This window comes from Loxodonta africana, chromosome 14, assembly GCF_030014295.1.
Source record: "Loxodonta africana isolate mLoxAfr1 chromosome 14, mLoxAfr1.hap2, whole genome shotgun sequence".
Classification (NCBI taxonomy): domain Eukaryota; kingdom Metazoa; phylum Chordata; class Mammalia; order Proboscidea; family Elephantidae; genus Loxodonta; species Loxodonta africana.
In genome coordinates, this window is record NC_087355.1 from 20,739,997 (window position 1) to 20,754,733 (window position 14,737).

At 37.9% G+C, this 14,737-nt stretch overlaps 1 protein-coding gene across 22 annotated transcripts in view; it reads right to left on the minus strand.

Annotated features, from left to right (window-relative positions):
* NCOA2 (nuclear receptor coactivator 2) overlaps nt 1-14,737 on the minus strand; it is a 321,186-nt gene that overhangs the window by 23,296 nt on the left and 283,153 nt on the right. For 21 of the 22 annotated variants that reach the window (XM_064267803.1, XM_064267801.1, XM_023545772.2 and 18 more), the window contains 5 exons: nt 14,355-14,565; nt 11,580-11,786; nt 8,964-9,179; nt 5,916-6,045; nt 1,852-2,017 (listed from right to left, as the gene is read on the minus strand). In XM_064267803.1, the coding sequence (XP_064123873.1) occupies nt 1,852-2,017; nt 5,916-6,045; nt 8,964-9,179; nt 11,580-11,786; nt 14,355-14,565 (930 nt within the window). The remainder of the gene's footprint in view (nt 1-1,851; nt 2,018-5,915; nt 6,046-8,963; nt 9,180-11,579; nt 11,787-14,354; nt 14,566-14,737) is intronic. The other variant, XM_064267802.1, reaches the window with a different exon arrangement.

The window sequence follows — 14,737 nt, forward strand, 5'->3', positions numbered from 1 at the left end:
GGTAATAGGGAACCCAAGGTAGAGAAGGGAAGAGTGCTGACGTGTGGTTGGGGCTGGTAACCAATGTCACAGAACAGTACGTGTACTAACTGCTTAATGAGAAGCTAGTTTGTTCTGTAAGCGTGCACCTAAAGTACAATTTAAAAAAAAAAAAAGAGATGTTAAGAACAGGGAAACTGGGTGTGGGGTATATGGAACTCTCTGAACTATCATTTTTAAAATTTTTGTGTAAATCTAAAACTGTTCTAAAAAATAAAGTTAATTAAAAAAAGAGAGAAAAAAAATTTCAGCCTAGTAACTTCTTGGGCCTTCCTCAACCCAGTTACCTGTGTTACATCAGGGGGTCTATGACGGTGCTATAAATTGTGGATGGAGCCTAGGCAGGGAAACTGTTCTTTGCTGAACTGCTATGATCACACACTACAAAACTATCCCAGAATTTTAAACATTTTTTTTTTTTTTTACCCATTTTTAGCAGAGAGAAAAGTTAATTATGAAAATTCACAGCTATTGAGTACAAATGAAGTACACCTCTGACTCTACCTAATAATATTTCAATAATTTAATATAAAATGAAAATAATACAAATGAAAAAAGGAGACTAAAAATATTAAATGATAAAATGACACCAGTTTTGATAAAACAATGTCATAAGTCACTCGGCAACCCCAACGATCGCATTGTTAAATGTCACCTTGACACACTGAAGGATGATAGTGAATGCTAAACCTAACTCATACTAAAAGCAAAGCAAACCAGCCACATAGGAAAGTTTTAAACTCCATTTTCCTTTCTTGATTTATTTCAGGTTATAGCATGCAACCTCAAGTCATTTCTTTCCGTTCTGCTGTTCTCAATATGAACTGTCGAGTCTTAACTCCCACTTGTGTCTGCTGAGCTGTGGGAATTATGACAAGACTATTCTCAAGGCTTCAGAGAAGTCTCCAATGACTCTGCATCGCCCTCTCACAGGCCCTGATGACACGTCATACATCCAAGAAGTAGATCTCATTACTTTTTGATAATAATAAAGACATTTCATGCCAAGTAAAGAGGAGGACAGTAAAAAAAAGGAGTAGGCAACAGTTTTTTCTAGGTTACTCTTTATACAGTAAACCAGGATATACTGCCTCACACAAACTTCACTATATATTTATGTACATTTTAAGAATGGCCAGATTCAGATTCAGATAGCACTACGTAATTCCATGAGGCTATATTTGGCTATTTCTGATATTATTGCTATGAAGTACTCTCAAAGTACTCGCAAAGGAAAATAAGCATGCTAAGGTTACTTCTTTATAGTCCCCTTTATGTTTCAATGCTCCAGCATTACTGTGGGCTAAACCCACACAAAGGTAAAATCATTAATAAGCCACAACTACCTCTAAAATAACCTCTGTTAACTTATGTGTAAAGTATCCTCTTGCACAACTAGGCCAAGGATGTAAGGACAGCACAGCGATGTTAGACTACAGAAGAGCATATCGGCTCCAAGAGGAACAAGTCGTGTAGGTCAACAGGTAGAAAGGTTCTGGTCTTCGTGTCTCTGTTCCTTGTTGGGCCCCTCCTGGGAGCCAGGTCCGATACTAGGTGACTGGACTCGAGTCTCTGCTGTCCTACTCGGTAACTCAAAGCACATGTTAAGGTCTTTCTCAGTGTTTTCCATTCCTGGGCAAATGTTTCTGGGAGACTGGCAAGGAGAGGGGGAGAAAGAAAACAGGGCCAGACTATTACGAGGTTAAAAAGTATGCTAAAAAGCAGACTGCAGATTACCTGTGAACAAAAGAAAATGGACATGTCTGTGCCCCTGAGAACGCCAGGCCTAATTAGCTTCTTCACAGCACATACCTGGCTGACCAGCTCGGGTATTCCCAAAGCTCTATCTATCTCCTCCAGGCCATCGAAGTTCCTCAAGGCCAAATATAGCTGATCCAGGAGCGCCCCCTCATCACTTGGGGACTCTGACGCAGGATGTGGACACAGCAAGTCATCAGGAGAGCTGCCAAATGGCTGCCTGTAAAGAGACAAACAGTCTTGGTCCTATGAAAAAGGAAGCTGATTAGAGAACATTTTTCCCTTAAAAACAAAAGTATCACTTGGCTTCCAGGGTCTGATTTAAACTATTGTACCAGCCCAACTTAGAGCCAAATGACAATCTAAAATAATAGATACAACTTACTCAGTGCCTAAAACAGGCAGGACACAAATCCAGGAACCCAACATGATTTTTATTTTTATAGGCAGTCGCCGGGTTACAAACATCTGACTTAAACAGAAAACTTGTACCTAAGAACGGACTGCCATAAAGCCTATTAGATTAAAAATATGAGTTAAACACATTCGGTGGCTCTAAATAACAAACACATGCACTACTTTGGGGGATAAGTGGCTAGAAAAACTGAAATAACTTTAAAAGTGGTGGTAATGCTGTTTGTTCACACAGTTCTTCTACAGAGAAAACTGCCAGAAGCAACAACAGGAGAGGGCAGTGCTGAGTCACAGAAACCTGCTTAGCAAACCCAACGGCGCACTGTCAATGGACTATGTATAAATCTGGAAGTCTTCCATTTTTGTCTTAACAGAGCTTCCATCTGTTAAGGCAACACAAAAATCCTAACTTTAGGCCTAGTTTTCCCTAGAAACTAATCTTTGACGTTTCAAACAAAAACAACTATCATGCTGGATTTATTTTACTACGCTTGTATTATGTACATGTTTCCATGGAAATGGGTGGGTTTTTAACATTTCAAACAAACATATTTAGAAAAAGCACAATATTCACTGACACCATGAAATCAGAAATCGGAAGGTCCTTGAGAAAATTATGACCTTTAAGTGTAATGACAAGGGCTATTTACATGCTGCCCTATTCCTAAGCAACTCCAGGGGTGGAGATTACACAAGCTCTCTGGGAAGCTAGTTCAGCAGGAACCACTTACTGCCTAAGGTTCCTCTTGTGTCTTTTCTTCCACCGCCTCAGAGAGCAGTCAGAGGGTCAGCTGTGGGCATCACCTGGGGGTCTGTCAGAAACCCAGAGTCTTGTCCCCCATCGCCCTACACCTGGTGATGCGCAATCTCCACTTGAACAAGACCCTACAGTCTGAGACACACTAGTCATCTGAATACGAGTGAGCGCCGTTCTTTATCTCTTTAACCCTTTCGTGCCCAGTGGTGCATACAGCAACCATGAACTTTTTCAGCCTCTGGAGTTTACTGGGAAGCTGCTGTACTACTGGCAGCGTGTGCTGCTGCTGCAAGGCAGACGCCACTATGACTGTATGAAACCGAAGAAACGGGCGTGTACACAAATTACTGTTTTTACAGGGTACTAAATGAGGTGTCTGAAGTTTTGGAAGGAAAAACAGAAATTTTGATTTGTTACACATATGTACCAGTAGACCCCAGTGTGGACTCTGGGGGAGAATTAGTTGTACATCATATGTACCAAGGGACACTCCGCGTAGGTTTGTAGGAGGAGGCAAGAAAAAAAAACATCCATACTAAAAAAAAAAAAAAAAAATTTTTTTTTTTCTACCAAAAATTCAGACACTCAGTGATTCAGCCTGTTTCCATTAATGAAAACACATGGTAACAACAAAAAATTCAAGGCAGAAAATAACTGGGTCACCAAAGGGTTGAGACAATTAGTAAGGAGTTCCTTTCATCTTCCTTTCCCGGAGCAAAAAAGTTCTGACTCCAAACCTTTCTCACATATCCTCATGTCGCCCCCACATTCATCTTCTACTATTTTGTTTTTTCCAAACTTCACTGAATCCTCTGATTCCTTTATCACTTCCTTAAGATACAGAAAGTAATCCTGAGCCTGTCCAATGCCGACCAAGACAAAGTGTCACATCCCAGAGTAGACTCACTCTGAAACCTGTGTTTTAAAATAAAGAAGAGGCTCTGGAAGTATATTTCGCCCTTATGAGATTTCAGAAACCCTTTAGACTCGCATCATTTATGAATTTGAGAACTTATTACATGATTACAGACTTGGAATAATAATCCCTGAAGGACAAAATTTTCATTAAGGCCCACACTGAGCCTCTGGTCCCAACTCTTTACATATGAGCCTCTAGGTCAAATTTCTTCAGCAATAACTGTAAAAGTCTAAGTTTTCTCATAAGTTTACTTCATGGAAAACGTTGCCTGCACCATTTAAGTTCCCACACTGCCTCTTGCTCAGGCCCCTAATGAATTTCCCTGCTGCCCACCCAGCCTGGCAGAAGCATTACCATCACTTAGGTCTCAATATCACTCACTGCGTTGAGTGCCGTGTAAACAATTATGCATACAACAATTTTTATTGTGATGTTGGGTTTGTAGGAAATTAGGGTACTCTCAAAGAGGCAAACAAAAACAAAACAACTTGAGCATCCACTGAGCTACTAACAACAGGTGCTTTTTTATCCACATAGCAGAAGAGAACTGGGGTTTGGGGCCACAGCAAAGTAAAACAGCTACCTGCGTCTGCTGGACCAAGTTGAAGGAACCTGGAAAGAGGCTGGAGTGGACCTAGATTAGCAGTGACTGCTGCTTCTGGCAGAGACAACAGCAAATCCTCTCTGGAGAAAAGCATCCTAAGTATGAACTAAGTACGAACCCCTATGAAGGATTACCAAAATATGCAGGGAAATAGGCTACCATAAGTGAGAGTAAATTATCAGATTCAGAACCACAAGTAATTCAGGTATTAGAACTATCAGATGAAGAATAGAAAATAACTATGAATGTAACTTTTAAACAACTATAGAATTACAAAAGTGAGAAAGCAATAAGAGATAATGAAAAATGACCAACAGAACTTTTAGAAATAAAAAATACAATTGGCTTAAACACAGTTAAAGAGATAATTAGTAAACTGGAATATAGATATGAATAAATTATCCTGAACGAAATACAGAAAGACAAGAAGATGGAAAACACATGAATTAAGAGGGGAGAATGAAAAAGAATCTAACATAGAAAGAAAAGGTGTAGCATGTACTTAGAGTTTCAGAAAAACTAGAGAAAATGCAGGAAAAGCAGAATGCACAGAGATAATGGCTAAACATTTTCCAGAACTGATGAATAATATGAATCCACAGGTTAAAAAAAGCACAACATATACCAAATACCAAGGAGGATAAATAAAGAGTTCACACCTACACATACTGCAGTGGGACTACAACTCAGCAAGGGCAAAGAATATTCCAAAAGCAACTAAACAGAGAATACCACTTGCAAAGAAACAAAAACAGTTAGACTGACAATAAGAAAAGCAAAAACTTCATCAAGCTTGATCAAACACCATTTCCTTGTTCAAAAAACTTTTCTAATGGCTTAACAAAAAAAGTTTGAATTCCTCAGAGTCTGGTATTTAAGATCCCACATAATCTATTTTGTTACGCATCTACTCCTTCGGCCGTATCTTCTGATACTGTTTTACACAGGCCCTATGTATACTGGCTTACAACTAGATTTTTCCCTGTTACTCCAACACATTTTGGTGCTTCTGTAACCTCGGACCTTTGGTAATACTGCTTTTGCCAGTTGGACTGGCTTCCTGTCATGTCTGTCTCCTGAAATCATACCTTCTCTTCAAGGCTTCTCTAATGATCCCAGCTGGATGATCTCCTGAAACACAGTTTATTTCTCTTTGGGCATTTATACTGCATACTACCTAATATTCTGGTTATTAATGGACATATTTTATTTTCCAACTGAACTGTAACTTCTTGAGGGCATGTCCTAGGTCTTACCAAGTTTTGGATTTCTCTCTCCCCCCACTCCCTACCTGGGAGAAAATGTCATCTGAATAAAAGAACACTGGTCAGGCACCAACTATTCAAAAGAAAAAGATTAACCTGTAGCATAGGTTTAAATCAATTTCCAGAACTAAGGAACCACTTCTGGGTGTCTGGGCTCACCTGTTTTGGCTGGCAAAAGATGCCTGGTCAATAGGCAGGATGCTCTCCGGCCACGGGGCAGTCTGATTTGGAGGAGCTTGTTGTTGGCTATACTGAGGTCCTCCCATGTTCATCTCTAATTCAGAAGGCCCTAAAGTAGGGAGAAGAAAAAGACACAGAAACCTTACAATTTGTAATCAAGGAAGTATCTTTTTTCTGCTTTGTAATATAAAGTAAAATGTTTGGTTTATGGAAAATGAAAAAGATAGAAACAATGATAACCTAGATGGAAATAATGAAATAGAATACTTGTTCTGAAATAGAAGTAAAGGAAATAAAAACTAATTGCCCATTTTGGGGATTATCTAGACTAGTGGCTCTAAACTTTTTGCTCTTAGGACCTTTTATGCTCTTTAAAGAAGCTTTTGTTTATGTGGGTTACATCTTACTGCCATTTAATGTACAGGCATTCCTCAGATTATGAACGAGCTCTGTTCCTAAGTCTGTCTTTAAGTCGAATTTGTAAGTAAGTCAGAATGGTTAGGTATAGATTGTATCTAACATCAGGTAGTCAAATGTTTGTCTTAGTATATAGTATATAGCATACCTTTCTATGCATGAAAAAAATTAAAGAAATACTTCCAAATACACTAGAATATCTATAACATAATAGAGTAGTAATAAGGTTTTGATGCACATTACGAAGTAATACATGTTTGTTATTATGAATCACTGCATGTAGCTTGAATTTTTAATATAATAAGCTTTACATTAATGTTCATAATGACAGGTTGTACGTTAAGTTGGATGTTTGTAACCTGGGGACTGCTTGTATTAGAAATTGAGACCGAGAAATTTTGAAAAATACTCATTTAAAAGTCATAATAATAAATCCATTACAGGTTAATATAAACAAGATTTTTAAATAAAAAAATGGAAAAACCTTTAGTGAGAAGAGTGGCATTGTTTCACATTGTTGCAAATTGTGTGAATGACTGATTTTAATGGAAGAGAAGCAGAACCTCAGATTCTTGTGATACTTATTACACAGCATAATGTAGACTTGTGAGAGAATGAGAGTGAAGAAGGCAAACAATGTCTTAGTATTACTCTGAAAATGGTTTTGGTTTCACAGATTCTCTGAAAAGATCCTGGGGCCTGGACCAGACTTTTGAAAAGTGCTGATTCTAAATTTTTCCTAAACTTTTAACTGCACTTCATGTTAGTTCTTCCACCAGAGCATAGGCAGAGCATATCAGAGGCCCAGAGAACTCAGATGTGTTCTTCCTTACAAGTTCTTTTCGGATGTTTAAAGCTGAAGGACGATATCAGCTGTGTTATTACTATCATCATCTGTTTACCTCATTACCAGTAGATCACTTTCTGTTGAGTTCGTGGCTTTCTGGAGTTTATTAAAATCCAGAAAAATTCAGCTACACAATAAAGCCATATTTCAAGCTTAAAAGCTAGGTGCTCTTCAGTGAAGAAGTCTGAAGATAAATTAAAATTCTGACTAACTTTGCATATAAATTTACTGATTTTAGCATTTTTCATGCAACATTCAAACTACACGAATTTATGTTTGGGAACCTCTCCATTAATTCAAAGTACATTCAATGTAGAAAGGTGATATGGATGTCCTCTCAGAAACAATAAGCCAAAAGGTGCTGAGCAATTAAGTAAATAAGAAAACTGATGCTGCTTAGGATGGGAATTCTGGATTATTCTGTCAAAACAGTCCTAACATCTTTCCGTGATTTAGCGCTTACTTACTATGTTATCTAAGTATAAGAAAAAGTGTATGTTACAGATGGAATTATGTGCCCCCAAAATACATGTTGTAAATCTTAACCTCTATACCTGTGCTTATTATTTCATTTGGGAATGGGCTGCCTTCGTTATGTTAATGAGGCAGGATTAGTGTAAGGTGTATCTTGAGTCAATCTCTTTTGAGATATAAAAGAAATTAAATGCAAACTAGCAAGCAGAGATGGGGGAAGAGAGATGCCAAGCCACGTGAAGAACTCCCAGGAGCAGAAGCTCAGAAGAGACAAGGACCTTCCTCCAGAGCCTAGAGAGAGAGAAAGCCTTCCCCTAGAGCTGACACCCTGAATTTGGACTTCTAGCCATCTAAACTGTGAGAAAATAAATCTCTGCTAACCGTACCCACTTGTGGTCTAAGACATTACATAAACATTAACGTATCTGAATTATGCTAATGTACGAGAGGAGAAGAAAGTTAATATGCCAATGATTAAGAAAATAATCTCAAGTATGAGTTGTACAGACCATAAATTTTTTTAATGTAACAGCTTTACTGGGATATAATTCACATACCACACAATTCACCCATTTCAAGTGTATGATTCAGTGGTTTTTTTGAATATTCAGAGTTGCATAAGCATCTCCACGATCAATTTTAGAACATTTTCATTTCCCCCAAAAGAAACCCCAGACCATTAGTAGTCACTTTTCATTTCCCCGGCCCTAGGCAACTGCTAATCTACTTTTTGTCTATTCTGGACATTTCATATAAATGGAATTATACAGTATACCAGACCATTAATTTTAATAACATGTCAACTGTATCCAAACAGAATTCTAGTGACCATCACGTTTTATGAGATGTTCTAGAAGACCCAGCACTTGCAGAGAAGACCTGGGAGAGTTTAATTCAATAGTGTAGGGTGGTGGCCCGGCAACCTGCATTTTTAAACTCCTCAGATGATTCTGATGAACATCCAGGTTTAGGAAGCACTGCTCTATTGTGCAGCTGTTTCTTTGTTTTTAAAATATCATATGACCTTTGTAGTACGATGCTCTCATTCACTATCCCCAAAAGGTGAGGTCTGGTGATTTAATGACAATAAAGCATCATAAAGGACTTCTCTTACATGCCTGGAAAACCTCTGAGATTCTATGTAGAAGCTCTGGTAAAATCCCACGAGTGACAGCTTAACACAGGGGACTGCCTAAACTACAAATAAGGGGCAAAAGCCTTGAAACAACTTAAAGCACTCTAAGAAATTATGAAAATTAAAAGCACAGAGAGCACTGGAACTACCTTACCTATGTTCATGACCTGAGACTGAAGCATCTGTCTTTGGCCAGGCTGGTTGTTGGGTCTCATGGGGATGCTGGCTGTTGGGTTCCGGATCATATCTCCTTGGATTGGCTGATTCATGGCACCGGTGGTAGTAGCACAGGTGACTCTCACAGCAGAACTCTGCGGTACCCATTCTCCAGATGGTATGGTGGGCCGGGAAGGATTACTACCAATCATGCCTGCATGCAAGCCAAAGAAAACTGAGTAATGCGGTAACTGAAAACATACTCAGCACGTATGAGCACCAGATGATCATACTCTCTACAAGACAATCGTTCTGTAATACACAGTCAGCGCAATAGCTAACCCCCTCATTTGGGCAGACGTGGGCCCTTGGCTCAAAAATACGAATAAGCAATTACTACAAATTTTTCACAACGTGGACTTGCCACTCTTTGTAGCTCGGAAAAGCTGTTGAAGTTGTTCCCATATGTAGTTAGAAACAGGTGCTGTGGTGTGTGGATAACCCCAACTTCCTTCCTCAGGAAGTGAATCACATTAGCTGATATACACGTCAATGCTTTACTTTCCAAAAGGGAGGTGAAGCTAAGAGGAACAAGGTAAAAACTGATAATCAATACTCTAATTATAAACCAAATTCACAGAGAACATATTATAAAACTATGCTAGACTTCTAAATCCTAGAAATCCCCTTCAGAATGTTAGAATTTGTTAAACTTCAGAACTGACCATGGTAGCCTCTAAGGCATATGGGAAATATAGGATCTTTCCAATATTTACTATAGTCCTTCATAGGCAAAATAAGGGAAACACTACTTCTTCAATAAACCTAGATCACCACATTTGTGATTATTCTGATCCAAAATGGGTTAGGACAGATTTGTAAATATCTTTTTATAACCAAGTTATTAGCAATCAAACGACCACACAAAGCAGTAAGGACACAGCATTGCCAAGCAGAATCAAGGGCTTATTCTATCTAGCCTGGTCCCAGGATGCTGGTAATGGTCAAACATTTACTAAGACTTGATATCCTAAAGGGGGAAATCCGAAATGAAGTCACTTCATTTTGAAGTGTTTTATGATGGATGTATACAGGTTTTGCCTTCAAATACATGGCTTACTTTCATTTACTTTAATTATGATAAACAACTAAAAATAGGGTATGCTTAACAAATAGAGAAGACATATTGTGGGTGTTTCTTGTGAAATGAGAATGTGTTATATTAAAATGATTAAGAAAAAAAAAAAAACCAACCCAAACCCAGTGCTGTCGAGTCGATTCCCACTCATAGAGACCCTAAAGGACAGAGTAGAACTGCCCCATAGAGTTTCCAAGGAGCTCCTGGCGGATTCAAACTGCTGACCCTTTGGTTAGCAGCCGTAGCACTTAGCCACTATGCCGCCAGGGTTTCTGAATGATTAAGGGTGAAGGGTAATTAATTCAATTGAAAAAGTTAGAACAATGTTACATATTTTAAAAACCACTTTAAGATTAGATTTGACATATACAAAGATATTATGGGAGAATAGGCATTTTATTTCTCAAAATATCTATTTCCAAAAATCTATGTAATAAGATTATGGAGAGTCCAGGAAGCAAAAAAATCACTCATAATTCAACAATATTAATGCAATTATAATGGGTATTCTTTCACTCTTTCTTTTTTTCTTGAATGGAGTATAAGCATTGTACAGTCATCACAGTCCAGACACCAGTGATATATATAGGCTGTCCAGTCTAAGCTAAAACAATACTAAGAATTACAACATCCACAAATCTAAGTTCTTTTTATAATATCTATTTTTGTCTTCTGTAAACTGCAACAACTCTTCATTAGAAAACGTAGCATACTGCTGTATCTATAATAAACAGATGTTCTAGGGTATAGGACATGGTAGCAATAATAATCATTGTTGCTATAATGATTTCCGGAAGTTTTGGGATATGTCTGCTGCTTAACAGGGATTATACTTCGGAATGTGTCTGGGCAACGTGGTAGATACTTTAAATTGTAGCAGGTCAAGGTCCAAACCAGATCACAGGCAACTTCATAAATCTTCAAAAACAGAGCCGTGGACCAGATCTAAAAGTTGCTGTGAGACTATGTATGCTACTGTTTAAAGTCCTTTATTTTTACTTAATATTCTTCTGAATAAGAATTGAATAGTGAAAATATTGAAGGTTGGTTGAATTTTAAACTTTCATTCTGAAATTTTTCAAACAAAAATCACCAATTAATAGGATGTTTTGGGGATATCAGCAGATTATCAATGAGAAATAGCAATGGACAAATCTATTTTATACATACCACTACATTTTCTAGAAAAGTAATTGGAATAAAAGCAAAATAATTCGGCCTAGGCTCTAAGATTAATGATTAGAAACTTTTTAAAAGAAATGATCACAGAATAAAATGTTCAGCCTTACTGGAATATTTTCCAGTGCTTCACTTGCCACTCTCAGTGAAAATTTGTAGAATTTTCTTACTTTCAGATGTTAGTTTCTAACATTAAAAAAATCACCTGGAAAATCTGCTAGTTTGATGTGGATGAATACATCATTATCATTGAGTTAATAACCCACCAATAAAGAAGCAGTGCATTTGAGCCCTTACCTGTGCTACTGTTCCCTAAATTTCCTTGGTTTCCTATCATCCCTTGATTAACCATCATTCCTCGCTGAGGTATCATTGCGTATGGACTACTGTTTCTTATTGGTGGGAAAGGTCCAGCACCAGTTGGGCTTTGCAATGTGATATCAAGTGGTAAATTCTGGTTTGGTAATAACCTGCCCAGTTGCCCTGGTCGTGGGTTATTAAAAGCTAAGGAGAAAACAAATGAAAAGTGAAGGTTAATATAAGATAATGGAAAAGAATAGTAGCAGTAGTAGTGTTTAGGGAAATTTTTTTCTGTAAAAGAACAATATGCTTGTCAGGGACCAAATGCCTACATAAAACACAAATTAACAGACAAAAAATATACACAGTGCCAAAAAGTAAACTCGTAATCTAATCAACACATCTCTAATTCTTGAAAATTTATGGAAGAAAAAAAAAAAAAAGAGAGAGACCATGTAGATACTATTTGCCATATATTTTTCTCCCTAATTTGTAAAATTCAACTGTATTTTCTAAGTGAATAGTTAATATGGTTTATTTCTGTTATATTATTTCAACATAGGTGTACTACTTTCTCATAGCTATGAAGCGATCAATATTTCTTGCATGCAGCAACAAACCCATATGCATATGTTTGGATGTTAGAATATCACGTCTTAACTGGACACTTTCCTAGGATTAAAATTAAGTTAAAAGTGGTTACTCTCATTGAGAGTAAAATTTGAAGTGTAAAGCCTGCTACTTGAAGTCAGTATTAAGTTAAAGCTTTAGGGCCTTGTTTACTCTTCTAAGTACAGTTTCTTTAAATTCCAGATACATTTAGATTCGAAAGCAACATGTAAAAAAAATTGGCATAGTGGCACTTATACAATACCTTGCAGGGGAGGGCGCAGTTGGCAAACAAACGTAGGTGTTACTTGTGCAAAAAAACAGTATTTTATGGTTAGTTCATAAGAGTTTCTTGCATACTAAGCACTATACTAGTGCACTATACTATTATAGAGACAACTAGTAATTTGATGGAAACCCTGGTGGCGTAGTGGCTAAGTGCTACAGCTGCTAACCAAAGGTTTCGCAGTTCAAATCCGCCAGGCACTCCTTGGAAACTCTACGGGGCAGTTCTACTCTGTCCTATAGGGTTGCTATCGACTTGACGATACTGGGTTTGGTTTTTGGTTTTAGTAATTTCATAACCAAACCAAAACTAAACCCCTCGCCGTCACGGCGCTTCCAACTGATAGTGACCCTAACAGGACAGAACAGAACTGCCCCTTGACTGGTAGATTTGAACTGCTGACCTTTTGGTTAGCAGCCGAGCTCTTAACTTTTGTGCCACCAGGGCTCCAATTTGATAACAATGATATTAAATTAAAAAAATACAAAAATATTAGAAATTATTGAGCTAAGTTATTAGATATCAAGTGCTTTATTTTCTCTGAAAAATAAAAAAAAGTCTGAAACAGCACATTAAAAAAAGTTCTTAATAATAATAGAAAAAATATTACGAAAAAGTAGGGCTGGGAACAGAAATTATGTACACGCTTAATCACGGCCTCCTCAGGTTTCCTTACCTGGTTACCACTCAATAATCTAAATACCATCGCAACTAAACAAAACCCAGTGCCACTGAGTCAACTCCAACTCACCATTAGGAGCTACAAATAGAGAAGAAATTCTGAGTTCCCCACACAGGCCTTCACTATCTCCTTGGTTAGTGAGAATAAACTACCCAGTGTGTTTCTCCCACTTCCACTCTGTGGTCTCCCATGGTTCCCAATTAACCCTCTACTCTCTAAGAAATAAGGCAGGTTTCAGAAATAACAAGCAAAAACTCATCTTTCTTTTGTCTTACTCTTTTCAGAGTGGTTAGGAATCACTCGAGAAGAGAAAAAAATAAAGATATTCTGTGACTTGGCTGATGGCTGCCTTTTCTGGTTTGAGAACAAATGTCAGGCATTGAACAGGGAAAAATCTTCTGCTCCAGTTAACACCGAAGAGGTTATCTTTCTATAAATTATGGCCCTGGGACAGAAAAGATATTTTCTTCCACTCAAACCATTGGACAACGTTAGGGTAACATCAAGTCGGTAAACTAGATGTTCACAGTGAAGAAAGAGTTCATATTAAACCTAAAAGGGTTTAAAATAAGAAGAATGCAAAAATGATAAAAATACATTTGCTTATAAATAGATGATGTCAGGTCTTCAAGCTTCATATTAAACAGCTTAAAATATACTCAGAAGACATTTACATGATAAAGTTCCATATAAAACTATGCTTACACGAGACTCCCTAAGGGATGGGGCAAGATATTTTTAGTGCGTATAGTAGCCCTTTCACGTTTAATGATTAAACATTTAGAGAGGAATCTTATTTTTAATAGTATGTTATCCTAAAAAGTTCACATAACTCCTTGATTTTCTATTTTTTAGGTATTCAGTTATATATTTAAAACACATAAAATCTATTTTAAACTTCATTTCTGAAGGCAGTAAAAGAAAGGAAAGGAAATACGGCAATTATCTGAAGAACGCTATCAACGTGGGTCAGTTTCCTTCCCTGCTGATTAAATTATCTACTAGAGTGTGCGAGAAAACCTGCTAACTAGACTACATTTTGAAATGATGCTTCAAAGGACCAGGACAGTAGATGGTGCTATTTGATCACAGAAACCTTGAAGTGACTAAGCTGTTTGCATTAGGCCTAATAATCCGTTTCCGATAGTGATTATATGCGATTTTCTTGGCATAACCATCAATATCTCATACTCACTGCTCTGTGAAATTCGCAATGCTGTTTTCTGGGCTCCAACAGGTGTGACAGGGCTGTTTTCAGCTGTGAGTTGCATGAGGTCATTGATGATGGCTTGCTTGTCGACTGATCCAGCAGGGGCGCCGGGCCTGGCATCTGGGAAAAGCTGTGGTAACTGACTATTCTGCAAATCATCCAAAATCTCCTCCAGGTTGTCCAACTCGCTGCCAGGCTGTAGTTAACAAACAGAGAGTTTATCCAGCCCCACTCCAGGCGGGCGGCGTGGTACAACGGCACAGCTGTACGTACAGACCTAACTGGTACACACGGCTATAAAGCACCACAGGCAGGAAAAAGATGCAGATATAGACAGCATACCTCAAGCCTAACAGTTAACTCGTCAT